This window comes from Nerophis lumbriciformis, linkage group LG10, assembly GCF_033978685.3.
Source record: "Nerophis lumbriciformis linkage group LG10, RoL_Nlum_v2.1, whole genome shotgun sequence".
Lineage (NCBI taxonomy): Eukaryota > Metazoa > Chordata > Actinopteri > Syngnathiformes > Syngnathidae > Nerophis > Nerophis lumbriciformis.
In genome coordinates this window covers 54,493,810-54,510,691 of record NC_084557.2, presented here as the reverse complement: position 1 = coordinate 54,510,691, position 16,882 = coordinate 54,493,810, and the positions used below count along the sequence as shown (strand labels likewise).

The window sequence follows — 16,882 nt, the reverse complement described above, 5'->3', positions numbered from 1 at the left end:
GACGAAAACCACACTGTTCCTCCTGAATCCGAGGTTGGACTATCCGGCGTAGCCTCCTCTCCAGTACACCTGAATAGACCTTACCGGGAAGGCTGAGGAGTGTGATCCCACGATAGTTAGAACACACCCTCCGGTTCCCCTTCTTAAAGAGAGGAACCACCACCCCGGTCTGCCAACTTCAAATTAAAACTTCTCAAATGTTTGTTTTTGTTTTTGTTTTCTCTTTCAACACCTTTCAGTTCCATGAAGCCAATATTAAACAGGCTTTGTCATATTATAGTTTGTTATATTATAGTTTTTTATATTATAGTTTGTCATATTACAGTTTGTAACGTTATAGTTTGTTATATTATAGTTTCTTATATTAGTTTTTTATATTATAGTTTGTTATATCATAGTTTGTTATATTATTGTTTGTTATATTATAGTTTGTTGTATTGTTTTTTTTTATTATAGTTTCTTAAATTATAGTTTGTCTCTGCAAATAAACACTATGCACACTGCAGGGATGTGACATATGAACATTTCATATCATCATGACCAACATGATCTCATTATTACCAGGACATTGTTGAATGTGCTGTAAAAGTACTTTAACACACACTGAAAGTTGTTTTTTAAAGAACTAAATAGACTCTGTTAGAAAAGACACTATTGTTTCTTCTGCATCCTGACAGTGTTTTAGTCTCACTATTGTTTCTTCTGCATCCTGACAGTGTTTTAGTCTCACTATTGTTTCTTCTGCATCCTGACAGTGTTTTAGTCTCACTATTGTTTCTTCTGCATCACTGACAGTGTTTTAGTCTCACTATTGTTTCTTCTGCATCACTGACAGTGTTTTAGTCTCACTATTGTTTCTTCTGCATCCTGACAGTGTTTTAGTGTCACTATTGTTTCTTCTGCATCCTGACAGTGTTTTAGTCTCACTATTGTTTCTTCTGCATCACTGACAGTGTTTTAGTCTCACTATTGTTTCTTCTGCATCCTGACAGTGTTTTAGTCTCACTATTGTTTCTTCTGCATCCTGACAGTGTTTTAGTCTCACTATTGTTTCTTCTGCATCCTGACAGTGTTTTAGTCTCACTATTGTTTCTTCTGCATCCTGACAGTGTTTTAGTCTCACTATTGTTTCTTCTGCATCCTGACAGTGTTTTAGTCTCACTATTGTTTCTTCTGCATCACTGACAGTGTTTTAGTCTCACTATTGTTTCTTCTGCATCACTGACAGTGTTTTAGTCTCACTATTGTTTCTTCTGCATCCTGACAGTGTTTTAGTCTCACTATTGTTTCTTCTGCATCCTGACAGTGTTTTAGTCTCACTATTGTTTCTTCTGCATCACTGACAGTGTTTTAGTCTCACTATTGTTTCTTCTGCATCCTGACAGGGTTTTAGTCTCACTATTGTTTCTTCTGCATCCTGACAGTGTTTTAGTCTCACTATTTGATCACTTTCAAGGGATAAGCTTTTATTGTTTTAAATATGTGTCTGTACTGTATCACTTTAAGGTTTATTTAAATGAAAAGTGCGAAAAAATGAAATGTGGTGTTACTATTCAGTATTTCTCACGTCCTACTCTGTTCAGCGGTCCTTGAACGCAGCATAAAAACACCTCTGACTCCAGAAGGATCAACACTCTGATTGTACCGGTAGGTGCAATGTGCTGACTTGACACTTTAGTGTTTAGACAAGTTTACATTGGGCTATGTCCTTTCTTAAAGGGGAAGACGATAGTTTTTTTTTTCATGTTAGCACTTCAGCTAGCAAGCTGGTGCCATCAAAGTTCAGTTATCAATTATGTTTTTTTGCTCATTTTAGTTTCAAACTTGAATACTAACTGATAGGAGTTTTACTATCGGTTATCATTATTGCCGTTTATCGTTACATCCCTAGTAAGCTAACAATGCTACATGCTAACGTATCATTACAAAGTGTCACACATCTACTTGATTCACTGCTCCTTGGAGTCCACCACTGACATGAATAGTAGGCACTGACCCCACCATAACATTTTGAGGAAAATCCTTCTGTATATTGTCCAAGTTTGGGAAAACACTCGAAGTGACACCTCACACTTTTTAGGCACATTGTCATCAAACTGAAAAGTTATGCCGCCCCTTCTTATTTCTTTATATACTTCTTATCTTTCAATCAATATATATATCACCAAAAATTATTCCCGGGCGCGGCACCGCTGCTGCCCACTGCTCCCCTCACCTCCCAGGGGGTGAACAAGGGGATGGGTCAAATGCAGAGGACAAATTTCACCACACCTAGTGTGTGTGTGACTATCATTGCTACTTTAACTTTAACTTTAACTTTAACTATCTATATACATATATGTAACTATATATGTATATATACTGTATATACATATGTGTGTCTATATATATATATATATATATATATATATATATATATATATATATATATATATATATATATATATATATGTATATATATATGTGTATATATATATATATATATATATGCCCTGCGATGAGGTGGCGACTTGTCCAGGGTGTAGCCCGCCTTCCGCCCGATTGTAGCTGAGATAGGCTCCAGCGCCCCCCGCGACCCCGAAGGGAATAAGCGGTAGAAAATCAAATTAAATTTATATATATATATATATATATATATATATATATATATATATATATATATATATATATATATATATATATATATATAATGTCATGCAATATAATTATTGGTGCAATTAATATTACTATTAAATCTTTAAACATAAGTATGTATACTAAACTCAGATTTGTACATTTTGTCCTATTGCATCATAGAAAATTGCAGACAAAAAATATTGTAATTATTTAGAAATAATAATAAGAATGTGAAGTATTTTTATTATTTTATTATTAGCAATATTAAGCCTATAGAATATGTATATTATGTTACATTGCATTGCATTGTGAGGGGAAATTTTAATTTCCCCTCTGGGATTATCAAAGTATTTCTGATTCTGATTCTGATTATGAAAAAAAAATAGAATAAGCCATTTCATTGCATTTAAATAATTTCTAATATCTTAAACATTAAAAAAATCCAACACAACATAACTATTATTATTATTGTATTGTTTGTTGTAATGTAATATTAACATATATTTTTGACCAATCGCTGCTCCTTAAAATATTTAATGCCGGCCTGCTCCCTTGAAAAAGTTTTAATAAGAAAATACTACTAAAGCAACAAAAGACTAAAAATGAGCTTCACACGGAACTGAAATGGCTAAAAAATACAAAAATGTTTCTTTTTGACCTGGGCTTAGTATTTTGACATGATAAGAGATTGGAGCATTTTAACTTTGTACTGTATTATTTTACTAACATTTTTACTAGAACTGATTGACAAATATGTACTAACTTAGGCACTTTATGAATGATTGGCTTTGCACGTGCACTTTATCAACAATGCATCTCTGCTGTGTGCTCTGAAATCATTTGAAAGAATATTCATGTTTGTTTTGTAAAATATACTCACTGTCCTGAAAGCACTTGTATATTTATTATCTTGCAGCCTATAAATGTTTTCAGTGTACATCATTATACAACATTGCTCTCTTTTTGGAATAAAAATGACTTTTGAGATGCAATATATATATATATATATATATATATATATATATATATATATATATATATATATATATATATATATATATAGATGTATAGATGTAATGTAGTGTAGGGTGACAGTAGCTATACTTAGCAAGTTCAGGGTCGCGTTTGAATCCCAGTGTTGCTTGTTTGGGATGTTTGGGATGGCACAGCAGGGATCCTTGGTCCTTCAGGATGTTTGGCCTTGGAAGCAGCTGCCAAAGTAAAGCAAACACACGCACGCACACACACACACACACAAACACACACACACACACACACACACACACACACACACACACACACACACGCACACACACACACACACACACACACACACACACACACACACACACACACACACACACATTTAATCCTTAAAAGTATTTCTCTTGAAGTCAGCATTATTATTATAGCAGTAAATATCATATATCAGATTATAGCTGCTGGCAGTAAACATCATATATCAGATTATAGCTGCTGGCAGTAAACATCATATATCAGATTATAGCTGCTGGCAGTAAACATCATATATCAGATTATAGCTGCTGGCAGTAAACATCATACATCAGATTATAGCTGCTGGCAGTAAACATCATATATCAGATTATAGCAGTAAATATATATCAGATTATAGCTGCGGGCAGTAAACATCATATATCAGATAATAGCAGTAAACATCATACATCAGATTATAGCTGCTGGCAGTAAACATAATATATCAGATTATAGCTGCTGGCAGTAAACATCATATATCAGATTATAGCTGCTGGCAGTAAACATCATATATCAGATTATAGCTGCTGGCAGTAAACATCATATATCAGATTATAGCTGCTGGCAGTAAACATCATACATCAGATTATAGCTGCTGGCAGTAAACATCATATATCAGATTATAGCTGCTGGCAGTAAACATCATATATCAGATTATAGCTGCTGGCAGTAAACATCATACATCAGATTATAGCTGCTGGCAGTAAACATCATATATCAGATTATAGCTGTTGGCAGTATATCGCATCCACATTTTGGCCATTCATGAGAGAGCAGCATCTGTCTGACCCATTTTAAAAGAAGTATTCCCGCACAGCCTTGACTTGTAAATATTAAGCAGATGTTCTAAGAATCAAACAAAGAGAGATTGGTTGGTTATTTTTGGTTCTGATGGTTTATTTTTACTTTTTTATGTCAAAGGCAATATTTTATTATTTAAAAAATAGTATGTAATAAACAGCATTTGAAAATGACTAATTTGAAAGTTCATTAAGTAACATACAGTAATAGTAATTAGTCATTGTGTTTTATTTTTAATGTAATATGTATTAATTTATGGACCTATTTTTAATGTAATATGTATTAGTTTATAGACCTATTTTTAATGTAATATGTATTAGTTTATAGACCTATTTTTAATGTAATATGTATTAGTTTATAGAACATAAATCACTCACAAGTACTTCATGGTTGCAGCAAATTTAGCTATCAGCTCATTCTTTTTCCAAAAAGAGAGCAATGTTGTATAATGGTGTACACTTCAAACATTTATAGGCTGCAAGATAATAAATATACAAGTGCTTTCAGGACAGTGAGTATATTTTACAAAACAAACATGAATATTCTTTCAAATGATTTCAGAGCACACAGCAGAGATGCATTGTTGATAAAGTGCACGTGCAAAGCCAATCATTCATAAAGTGCCTAAGTTAGTACATTTTCGTCAATCAGTTCTAGTAAAAATGTTAGTAAAATACTACAATACAAAGTTAAAATGCTCCAATCTCTTATCATGTCAAAATACTAAGCCCAGGTCAAAAAGAAACGTTTTTGTATTTTTTAGCCATTTCAGTTCCGTGTGAAGCTCATTTTTAGTCTTTTGTTGCTTTAGTAGTATTTTCTTTTTAAGGCTGGAGTTTTTCACTTAAAACTTTTTCAAGGGAGCAGGCCGGCATTAAATATTTTAAGGAGCAGCGATTGGGCAAATGAGGCAAAAATATATGTTAATATTACATTATAAGAAAAAATACAATAATAATAATATTTACATTGTGTTGGATTTTTAAAATGTTTAAAATATTAGAAATTATTTTTTTTCATAATGCAATGCAATGTAACATAATATACATATTATTTATGCTTAATATTACTAATAATACAATAATTAAAAAACTTCACATTTGTATTATTATTTCTAAACAATTACAATATTTTTGTCTTCAATTTTCTATGATGCAATAGGGCAATATGTACACATCTGGGTTTAGTATACATACTTCTATTTAAAGATTTAATAGTGATAATAATTGCACCAATAATTATATTGCATTGTGTTTCAGGTTTTTTTTTAAATATATTTTAAATATTGGTAATTATTTTTGGATAATTATTACATATTTTAGGCTGATATTTTTCACAATAAAAAGAGGAAAAATATACAAATATTCTGAATACGGATAACTATTAAGTTTTAATGTGTATTAATAATAATGATCATGAAAATAAAAAGAATACTTGTGTTGTACTTGGTATTTGTGAATATTTAGAATGTTGTTAATATAAATGAAATTACTTCAAAGTAATTCATTTAATTGTATGAAAATCTCATAGTCGTACTGATAGTAATGACACATTTTATTGCATTGTATTGTGGTAATATTATTTATGGTGAATGGTTAATGGTCCGTATTACAATACCTTGAATAATACACTTTACAATATACATGACATTGACCATTCTATCACTATGACAGAAGTAAATACTCACTGGGCAACAATATATATATTTTTTTGTAGGGTCTGAAATATCCCTATATTCTTTTCTTGGTTTTGAAAGCCCAAATGAAATGAGCCATCTAACCTTTGGTGCTGGAGACCCACAACACAATTGAGTGTTTGTGTAAACAAACACTAAGCACAGCTGAGAAGAATAACCTGCAAACGTTGCATCCACAACTCGACTTAACTTAACTGTATTTTCTCTTCCCGCTTACAATAATAAAAGGCAAAGTCGCTCCAGTCAAAATAGTGATGGCCATGATTGACAGGTCATTGTTTTTGCAGCAATGCTGAGAGGATAGAGTTTCATGCAAGTACCCCATGGCCACCCACACGGCCCCCCGTGCACGCTGCCTAAATATTATGCATGCTTGGTGGCCAGAAACACCATCTCTATCTGGACCACTTCATTCTAGCTCACTTCTCAGCACACAGACTGTACTACCACTTGGATGGAACACAATGCAGGATTATAGTGACCGTGTCTTGGAAGGACTGCAGAAGAAACTGTTTTTACAGTTATGATGAACTCTGGGTCTTTTACTCATTGTGTACAGGACATTACAGTCTATACATGCTGGGGAACTATCGGACCAAACCAATGCTGGGTTGGCCAACCACTGGTTAGGGTTAAAAAGAACTACCCAACTTCTTATAAATAACCCAAAAATATGACCCAACAGGCTCAACCCTGCATTTGGGTAGAAAAAATAACCCAGCATTTTTGTGTGTGTTCTGACAGGCGTGTCACTGACAGTTTGGTTATGTTTTAGTTTTCCCTCTGTTTGTCTTTTATTTCCTGTCAGCGCTCTTATTTTGGTTGAGTTTCCTGCTTGTCTCCCTGAGCGCTGTTTTCCCTCACCTGTCCTTGATTGGCAGTCTGGCACACCTGGTGGCAATTGCCAATCAGACTCCTATTTATACCTGCCTTACCCTCCCAGTCAGTGCTGGAGTATTACTAGCTGTATGCTGTGGATTGTAAACTGTTTCCTGTATGCTGTGGATTGTAAGGTGTTACCTGTATGCTGTGGATTGTATACTGTTACCTGTATGCTGTGGATTGTAAACTGTTTCCTGTATGCTGTGGATTGTAAACTGTTACCTGTATGCTGTGGATTGTAAACTGTTACCTGTATGCTGTGGATTGTATACTATTACCTGTATGCTGTGGATTGTAAACTGTTACCTGTATGCTGTGGATTGTAAACTGTTACCTGTATGCTGTGGATTGTAAACTGTTTCCTGTATGCTGTGGATTGTAAACTGTTACCTGTATGCGGTGGATTGTAAACTGTTTCCTGTATGCTGTGGATTGTATACTGTTACCTGTATGCTGTGGATTGTAAACTGTTACCTGTATGCTGTGGATTGTATACTGTTACCTGTATTCTGTGGATTGTAAACTGTTACCTGTATGCTGTGGATTGTAAACTGTTACCTTTATGCTGTGGATTGTAAACTGTTACCTGTATGCTGTGGATTGTAAACTGTTACCTGTATGCTGTGGATTGTAAACTGTTACCTGTATGCTGTGGATTGTAAACTGTTACCTGTATGCTGTGGATTGTAAACTGTTACCTGTATGCTGTGGATTGCAATCTGTTTCATGTATGCTGTGGACTGTTTGCTGGTTGATGTCTCCAGTTTTCTTGGTTCCTGTTTGCTGGTTCCTGTTCACCTGTTTTCCTGGTATCCTGTTTCCTGTCTCCAGGTTCCTAGTTTGTGTTTTTCCTGCATTTTTTAAACATTAAAAATAATGTCTTCCTGTATCAAGCCTGCCATCTCTGCATCTTGGGGTTCGTCACCACCAACACTTGACATATTTCCTTCCATACATGCATGCTAAGCAGAAGAAATGTCTTCAATAGAATAGAATAGAAAGTACTTTATTGATCCCTGGGGGAAATTCAGCACCACAGTTCGCTCACAATAGACAAGAATAATAATAAATAATATAATATATATAATATATATAATATATAAATAATATAAATATATACTACATATACTCTACATATAAGTGCAGTCAAGAAGGAACATATGCATTATACAGATACAGATTGCTCTGAGCTTATCCAACAGTATAGCGTGGTCAACGGTGTCAAAGGCCTTCTGAAGGTCCAGCATGACCATGCCCACTTCCACCTCATGTTTGATGTGCTCGCTCACATAGAGAAGGCATGTGTCAGTGGAGTGGTTAGTTCTGAAGTCAGATAGAGAAGGCATGTGTCAGTGGAGTGGTTAGTTCTGAAGTCAGATAGAGAAGGCATGTGTCAGTGGAGTGGTTAGTTCTGAAGTCAGATAGAGAAGGCATGTGTCAGTGGAGTGGTTAGTTCTGAAGTCAGATAGAGAAGGCATGTGTCAGTGGAGTGGTTAGTTCTGAAGTCAGATAGAGAAGGCATGTGTCAGTGGAGTGGTTAGTTCTGAAGTCAGATAGAGAAGGCATGTGTCAGTGGAGTGGTTAGTTCTGAAGTCAGATAGAGAAGGCATGTGTCAGTGGAGTGGTTAGTTCTGAAGTCAGATAGAGAAGGCATGTGTCAGTGGAGTGGTTAGTTCTGAAGTCAGATAGAGAAGGCATGTGTCAGTGGAGTGGTTAGTTCTGAAGTCAGATAGAGAAGGCATGTGTCAGTGGAGTGGTTAGTTCTGAAGTCACATAGAGAAGGCATGTGTCAGTGGAGTGGTTAGTTCTGAAGTCACATAGAGAAGGCATGTGTCAGTGGAGTGGTTAGTTCTGAAGTCACATAGAGAAGGCATGTGTCAGTGGAGTGGTTAGTTCTGAAGTCACATAGAGAAGGCATGTGTCAGTGGAGTGGTTAGTTCTGAAGTCACATAGAGAAGGCATGTGTCAGTGGAGTGGTTAGTTCTGAAGTCACATAGAGAAGGCATGTGTCAGTGGAGTGGTTAGTTCTGAAGTCACATAGAGAAGGCATGTGTCAGTGGAGTGGTTAGTTCTGAAGTCACATAGAGAAGGCATGTGTCAGTGGAGTGGTTAGTTCTGAAGTCACATAGAGAAGGCATGTGTCAGTGGAGTGGTTAGTTCTGAAGTCACATAGAGAAGGCATGTGTCAGTGGAGTGGTTAGTTCTGAAGTCACATAGAGAAGGCATGTGTCAGTGGAGTGGTTAGTTCTGAAGTCACATAGAGAAGGCATGTGTCAGTGGAGTGGTTAGTTCTGAAGTCACATAGAGAAGGCATGTGTCAGTGGAGTGGTTAGTTCTGAAGTCAGATAGAGAAGGCATGTGTCAGTGGAGTGGTTAGTTCTGAAGTCAGATAGAGAAGGCATGTGTCAGTGGAGTGGTTAGTTCTGAAGTCACATAGAGAAGGCATGTGTCAGTGGAGTGGTTAGTTCTGAAGTCAGATAGAGAAGGCATGTGTCAGTGGAGTGGTTAGTTCTGAAGTCACACAGAGAAGGCATGTGTCAGTGGAGTGGTTAGTTGTGAAGTCACATAGAGAAGGCATGTGTCAGTGGAGTGGTTAGTTGTGAAGTCACATAGAGAAGGCATGTGTCAGTGGAGTGGTTAGTTCTGAAGTCACATAGAGAAGGCATGTGTCAGTGGAGTGGTTAGTTCTGAAGTCACATAGAGAAGGCATGTGTCAGTGGAGTGGTTAGTTCTGAAGTCAGATAGAGAAGGCATGTGTCAGTGGAGTGGTTAGTTCTGAAGTCACATAGAGAAGGCATGTGTCAGTGGAGTGGTTAGTTCTGAAGTCAGATAGAGAAGGCATGTGTCAGTGGAGTGGTTAGTTCTGAAGTCACATAGAGAAGGCATGTGTCAGTGGAGTGGTTAGTTCTGAAGTCACATAGAGAAGGCATGTGTCAGTGGAGTGGTTAGTTCTGAAGTCAGATAGAGAAGGCATGTGTCAGTGGAGTGGTTAGTTCTGAAGTCACATAGAGAAGGCATGTGTCAGTGGAGTGGTTAGTTGTGAAGTCACATAGAGAAGGCATGTGTCAGTGGAGTGGTTAGTTCTGAAGTCACATAGAGAAGGCATGTGTCAGTGGAGTGGTTAGTTCTGAAGTCAGATAGAGAAGGCATGTGTCAGTGGAGTGGTTAGTTCTGAAGTCACATAGAGAAGGCATGTGTCAGTGGAGTGGTTAGTTGTGAAGTCAGATAGAGAAGGCATGTGTCAGTGGAGTGGTTAGTTCTGAAGTCACATAGAGAAGGCATGTGTCAGTGGAGTGGTTAGTTGTGAAGTCAGATAGAGAAGGCATGTGTCAGTGGAGTGGTTAGTTCTGAAGTCACATAGAGAAGGCATGTGTCAGTGGAGTGGTTAGTTCTGAAGTCACATAGAGAAGGCATGTGTCAGTGGAGTGGTTAGTTCTGAAGTCAGATAGAGAAGGCATGTGTCAGTGGAGTGGTTAGTTCTGAAGCCGGATAGAGAAGGCATGTGTCAGTGGAGTGGTTAGTTCTGAAGTCACATAGAGAAGGCATGTGTCAGTGGAGTGGTTAGTTCTGAAGTCACATAGAGAAGGCATGTGTCAGTGGAGCGGTTAGTTCTGAAGTCAGATAGAGAAGGCATGTGTCAGTGGAGTGGTTAGTTCTGAAGTCACAAAGAGAAGGCATGTGTCAGTGGAGTGGTTAGTTCTGAAGTCACATAGAGAAGGCATGTGTCAGTGGAGTGGTTAGTTCTGAAGTCACATAGAGAAGGCATGTGTCAGTGGAGTGGTTAGTTCTGAAGTCACATAGAGAAGGCATGTGTCAGTGGAGTGGTTAGTTCTGAAGTCACATAGAGAAGGCATGTGTCAGTGGAGTGGTTAGTTCTGAAGTCACATAGAGAAGGCATGTGTCAGTGGAGTGGTTAGTTCTGAAGTCACATAGAGAAGGCATGTGTCAGTGGAGTGGTTAGTTCTGAAGTCAGATAGAGAAGGCATGTGTCAGTGGAGTGGTTAGTTCTGAAGTCAGATAGAGAAGGCATGTGTCAGTGGAGTGGTTAGTTCTGAAGTCACATAGAGAAGGCATGTGTCAGTGGAGTGGTTAGTTCTGAAGTCACATAGAGAAGGCATGTGTCAGTGGAGTGGTTAGTTCTGAAGTCAGATAGAGAAGGCATGTGTCAGTGGAGTGGTTAGTTCTGAAGTCAGATAGAGAAGGCATGTGTCAGTGGAGTGGTTAGTTCTGAAGTCACATAGAGAAGGCATGTGTCAGTGGAGTGGTTAGTTGTGAAGTCACATAGAGAAGGCATGTGTCAGTGGAGTGGTTAGTTCTGAAGTCACATAGAGAAGGCATGTGTCAGTGGAGTGGTTAGTTCTGAAGTCAGATAGAGAAGGCATGTGTCAGTGGAGTGGTTAGTTCTGAAGTCACATAGAGAAGGCATGTGTCAGTGGAGTGGTTAGTTGTGAAGTCAGATAGAGAAGGCATGTGTCAGTGGAGTGGTTAGTTCTGAAGTCACATAGAGAAGGCATGTGTCAGTGGAGTGGTTAGTTCTGAAGTCACATAGAGAAGGCATGTGTCAGTGGAGTGGTTAGTTCTGAAGTCACATAGAGAAGGCATGTGTCAGTGGAGTGGTTAGTTCTGAAGTCACATAGAGAAGGCATGTGTCAGTGGAGTGGTTAGTTCTGAAGTCAGATAGAGAAGGCATGTGTCAGTGGAGTGGTTAGTTCTGAAGCCGGATAGAGAAGGCATGTGTCAGTGGAGTGGTTAGTTCTGAAGTCACATAGAGAAGGCATGTGTCAGTGGAGCGGTTAGTTCTGAAGTCAGATAGAGAAGGCATGTGTCAGTGGAGTGGTTAGTTCTGAAGTCACAAAGAGAAGGCATGTGTCAGTGGAGTGGTTAGTTCTGAAGTCAGATAGAGAAGGCATGTGTCAGTGGAGTGGTTAGTTCTGAAGTCACATAGAGAAGGCATGTGTCAGTGGAGTGGTTAGTTCTGAAGTCACATAGAGAAGGCATGTGTCAGTGGAGTGGTTAGTTCTGAAGTCACATAGAGAAGGCATGTGTCAGTGGAGTGGTTAGTTCTGAAGTCACATAGAGAAGGCATGTGTCAGTGGAGTGGTTAGTTCTGAAGTCACATAGAGAAGGCATGTGTCAGTGGAGTGGTTAGTTCTGAAGTCACATAGAGAAGGCATGTGTCAGTGGAGTGGTTAGTTCTGAAGTCAGATAGAGAAGGCATGTGTCAGTGGAGTGGTTAGTTCTGAAGTCAGATAGAGAAGGCATGTGTCAGTGGAGTGGTTAGTTCTGAAGTCACATAGAGAAGGCATGTGTCAGTGGAGTGGTTAGTTCTGAAGTCACATAGAGAAGGCATGTGTCAGTGGAGTGGTTAGTTCTGAAGTCAGATAGAGAAGGCATGTGTCAGTGGAGTGGTTAGTTCTAAAGTCAGATAGAGAAGGCATGTGTCAGTGGAGTGGTTAGTTCTGAAGTCAGATAGAGAAGGCATGTGTCAGTGGAGTGGTTAGTTAGTTCTGAAGTCACATAGAGAAGGCATGTGTCAGTGGAGTGGTTAGTTCTGAAGTCACATAGAGAAGGCATGTGTCAGTTGAGTGATTAGTTCTGAAGTCAGATAGAGAAGGCATGTGTCAGTGGAGTGGTTAGTTCTGAAGTCACATAGAGAAGGCATGTGTCAGTGGAGTGGTTAGTTGTGAAGTCACATAGAGAAGGCATGTGTCAGTGGAGTGGTTAGTTCTGAAGCCGGATTGGAATTTGTACAAGAGTTTATTAGTGGCAAGGTAACTATCGACCTGTTCATAAGCTATTTGTTCCATTACTTTGGAAATGGAACTGAGAATAGAAACAGGTCGGTAGACCTGATGTCTGATGTCTTGTTGGGTGGTGGAGGTCCACACTTCACATCCACCCTCACACAGCTGTCTGATGTCTGATGTCTTGTTGGTGGGTGGAGGTCCACACTTCACATCACAAGCTGTCTCCACCTGCTCAATGATGGATGCCACTTTCAAACCTTATCTTCCTGCGGTTGTTTTTGTGTGTTCCTCCCCTTTTCTTACAATGTCCCCCCGCTAATGTGCGTCAACAGGAAATAGTGCTGGTGCTGTTCTTTGGAACGGAGTACGTGGTGAGGCTGTGGTCCGCAGGCTGCCGCAGCAAATACGCCGGCATCAAAGGACGGCTGCGCTTCATCAGGAAGCCCATCTCAATCATAGGTGCACCTGGCTGCTTCTTCCCTTCCACACGGGTACAATGTGGATGATGACAATAACTTGTAACCACTTCCCTTCTTGACGTATCGCAGACTTGATTGTGGTCATCGCCTCCATCATCGTGCTGGCTGTGGGCTCCAATGGCCAAGTCTTTGCCACCTCTGCTATCAGGTAGCGCTTCATCGCACACACACTCCTAGCTGATGAAAGGCCTTGATGATGCTGATGTGTGTGTGTGTGTGTGTGTGTGTCTGTTTGCGTGTGTGTGTGTGTGCGTGTGTGTTGCAGAGGCATTCGCTTCCTGCAAATCCTGCGCATGCTCCACGTGGACCGGCAGGGGGGAACATGGCGGCTGCTGGGATCTGTAGTCTTCATCCATCGACAGGTGAGTAGAAACTGGGTTCAGACAACACAAAGTTCTAGTCGGGGAGTAACTTAGCTATGCTGCGTTAACTGGAAGAGAATTATAGACAGATGCAGCTTTTTCTGAAATACCAAACCTCCTCAGAACCAGCGTCCTTCACACTGGACATTTGGGTTTTGCATAACAAGACCATCTTCGAGTCATGCCATCTCCGGGTTGGGGAGGAGATCTTGCCCCAAGTGGAGGAGTTCAAGTACCTCGGAGTCTTGTTCACGAGTGGGGGAAGAGTGGATCGTGAGATCGACAGGCGGATCGGTGCGGCGTCTTCAGTAATGCGGACACTGTATCGATCCGTTGTAGTGAAGAAGGAGCTGAGCCGGAAGGCAAAGCTCTCGATTTACCGGTCAATCTACGTTCCCATCCTCACCTATGGTCATGAGCTTTGGGTCATGACCGAAAGGACAAGATCACGGGTACAAGCGGCCGAAATGAGTTTCCTCCGCCGAGTGGCGGGGCTCTCCCTTAGAGATAGGGTGAGAAGCTCTGTCATTCGGGGGGAGCTCAAAGTAAAGCCGCTGCTCCTCCACATGGAGAGGAGCCAGATGAGGTGGTTCGAGCATCTGGTCAGGATGCCACCCGAACGCCTCCCTAGGAAGGTGTTTCGGGCACGTCCGACCGGTAGGAGGCCACGGGGAAGACCCAGGACACGCTGGGAAGACTATCTCTCCCGGCTGGCCTGGGAACGCCTCGGGATCCCCCGGGAGGAGCTGGACGAAGTGGCTGGGGAGAGGGAAGTCTGGGCTTCCCTGCTTAAGCTGCTGCCCCCGCGACCCGACCTCGGATAAGCGGAAGAAGATGGATGAATGGATGGATAACAAGACTATTTTGGGCTCTCAGGATGATACTTAATACGTTCATATTTTAGCTTTAATGACGGTTTGGAGTGCCTGAGAAAGTAACCATAATTCCCTTTTCACCACATGGTCAAATATTAACAAGTACCGTAAATTTGGTACTATTAGCCACTACTTTTTTCCCTACACTTTGAACCCTGCGGCCTATACTACAATGCGTCTAATTTAGGGACTTTTCTTTGCAGACTGCCAGGCCATAATATAAATAGAAAAAAACAACAAGTACATGCACTGAGAAGGTGTTTTATTGTTTGTGCGATGGTGCCATCTTTTGGACAAATACGCTCACTTCAGGTGCTGCAGTGTCCTCCATTTAGTGCTTTCAACCGGAAGTAGAGTGCATGGATCCTTCATTAATAACTCCAAGCAATACAACTAAAACTGTTTATACTTACTTAACCGTCCATGGTGTGATGTCTGTAGGAATGTTCTCATCCATATTTGTACGTGCTATCGTAATGTAATGACGCTAGCGACGTTGGCATTAGCTAATATGCCAGCACGTTTACGAGTGTTATCAACTTACGGCGGCATTCTTTTTGCATTGTGGTTGTTTCGGGTCCACAAATTCCTCAGTAAATTCACCAAGACGTTATTGAGTATGTTTAGCTGACTGGTAGGTTGATGACGATGGCTTGTGTTTTGTTTGATCAGCCGTTGTACTGCCGTGTTACAGGCATCATTTGGAAACAATTAAGGTATGTGAATAAACGTTTACAGAATCTTTGTGTAAATAACTCATTTTGCCACAAATATATCTGTGGCTAATATATGGAAACATGTTTTTTCCCCTAGAATGTATTGGGTGCGGCTTATATATAGTCGGGGAAATACGCTATATTGAACAACACAGCACCAACAGAACCAGTGTTGTATTAGCGGTGAGTAAAGTGCAACAACACTGTCCAGTAGCAGCATCTTAAAGTAGAAAAAGCCGCTGCATGCTGACCACTCAGGATACTTCAAAAGAAGCTAGCGCCATCTTGTGGAGTGAATAGATTTAGGGTTTAACCTTCACTACGTGGGGACTAGTTGAGTGTAGACGTGCACTAACACGCCACAGCAGACCAGACTTTATAAGGATGAAGCAGATTGTCAAGCTCGCCTGATCTTTGCTATTTTTGTTGCACTTTGCTTTTTTCACCGCCGTAATCCAACCTGACGTTTATTTCTCTTTGATGCAGCAGAAGACGGCATGTAAAGTGCAAGAGTGTAAGCTCTATCATTGCCGTCAGATGTTCCTTTTATGAAATGATGTGCTCTGCTTAGCGGAAGGTTTACTTTCCCAGCACAGACGGTTGAAAAAAAAACTTGGGTTTTATGATAAATACGAATGATGCTTTGAGACTACAAGGAAGTTAGAGAGAATGTCGGCCAAAAAAAGTAATTTATGGGTTTAGATCAGAGGATGTTGTCATCGTAGCGAGAGTCGTGTTCCCAAGATGCGGAAGGGAAGGCAGGAAGCAGCGTGGAGGTAGAAAAAGCTGATTTAAGCGAGACAAAAACACATGGAGTTGTGAAACGTAGCAAACAAAGCTCTTAACACGACGTGGACAGCGTAGGTAACGGAACAAAACTAAACGCCAACTTTGGCATAAGGATCCTGCAAAGACTGGCAGGGTGAGACAAAAAGGGACGTGATTAGTGGCGGCAGCAGGTGGGGAACACTAATCAATAAGCAAGAGTACGCGTGTTAGCAGCAAGAAACGTAAACAAAGGGAAGCATTGAGCGCGAGGAACAGAACTAAACACAAAACCTTGGAGAACGACAACAACAAAAGCACGACAAGACATGACCTGAGACACAGGTCATATCATGACCAATGTCTGTGAAGCCCATACTTGCCAACCCTCCCGGATTTTCCGGGAGACTCCCGAAATTCAGCGCCTCTCCCAAAAACCTCCCGGGACAAATTTTCTCCCGAAAAACTCCCGAAATTCAGGCGGACCTGAGTGACGTGTTGACAACACACAACAACAGTGTCTACCGTAAAGCAGTTTGTCTGCCGTAAACAGCAATGTTGTGACACTTTTAAACAGGACAATACTGCCATCTACTGTACATGCATATGTGACCCACCCATAATGTGTCACATTTTTGTGTTGATTTATTTATTTTATTTTGTGGTTTGAA

The 16,882-nt window shown here is 40.0% G+C and overlaps 1 protein-coding gene across 1 annotated transcript in view; it reads left to right on the top strand.

Moving 5' to 3' along the window:
- kcnq1.2 (potassium voltage-gated channel, KQT-like subfamily, member 1.2) overlaps positions 1–16,882 on the top strand; it is a 413,878-nt gene that overhangs the window by 49,243 nt on the left and 347,753 nt on the right. Inside the window, exons 4-6 of the mRNA XM_061969396.2 lie at positions 13,347–13,473; positions 13,563–13,641; positions 13,759–13,855. Coding sequence (XP_061825380.2) covers positions 13,347–13,473; positions 13,563–13,641; positions 13,759–13,855 — 303 coding nt within the window. The remainder of the gene's footprint in view (positions 1–13,346; positions 13,474–13,562; positions 13,642–13,758; positions 13,856–16,882) is intronic.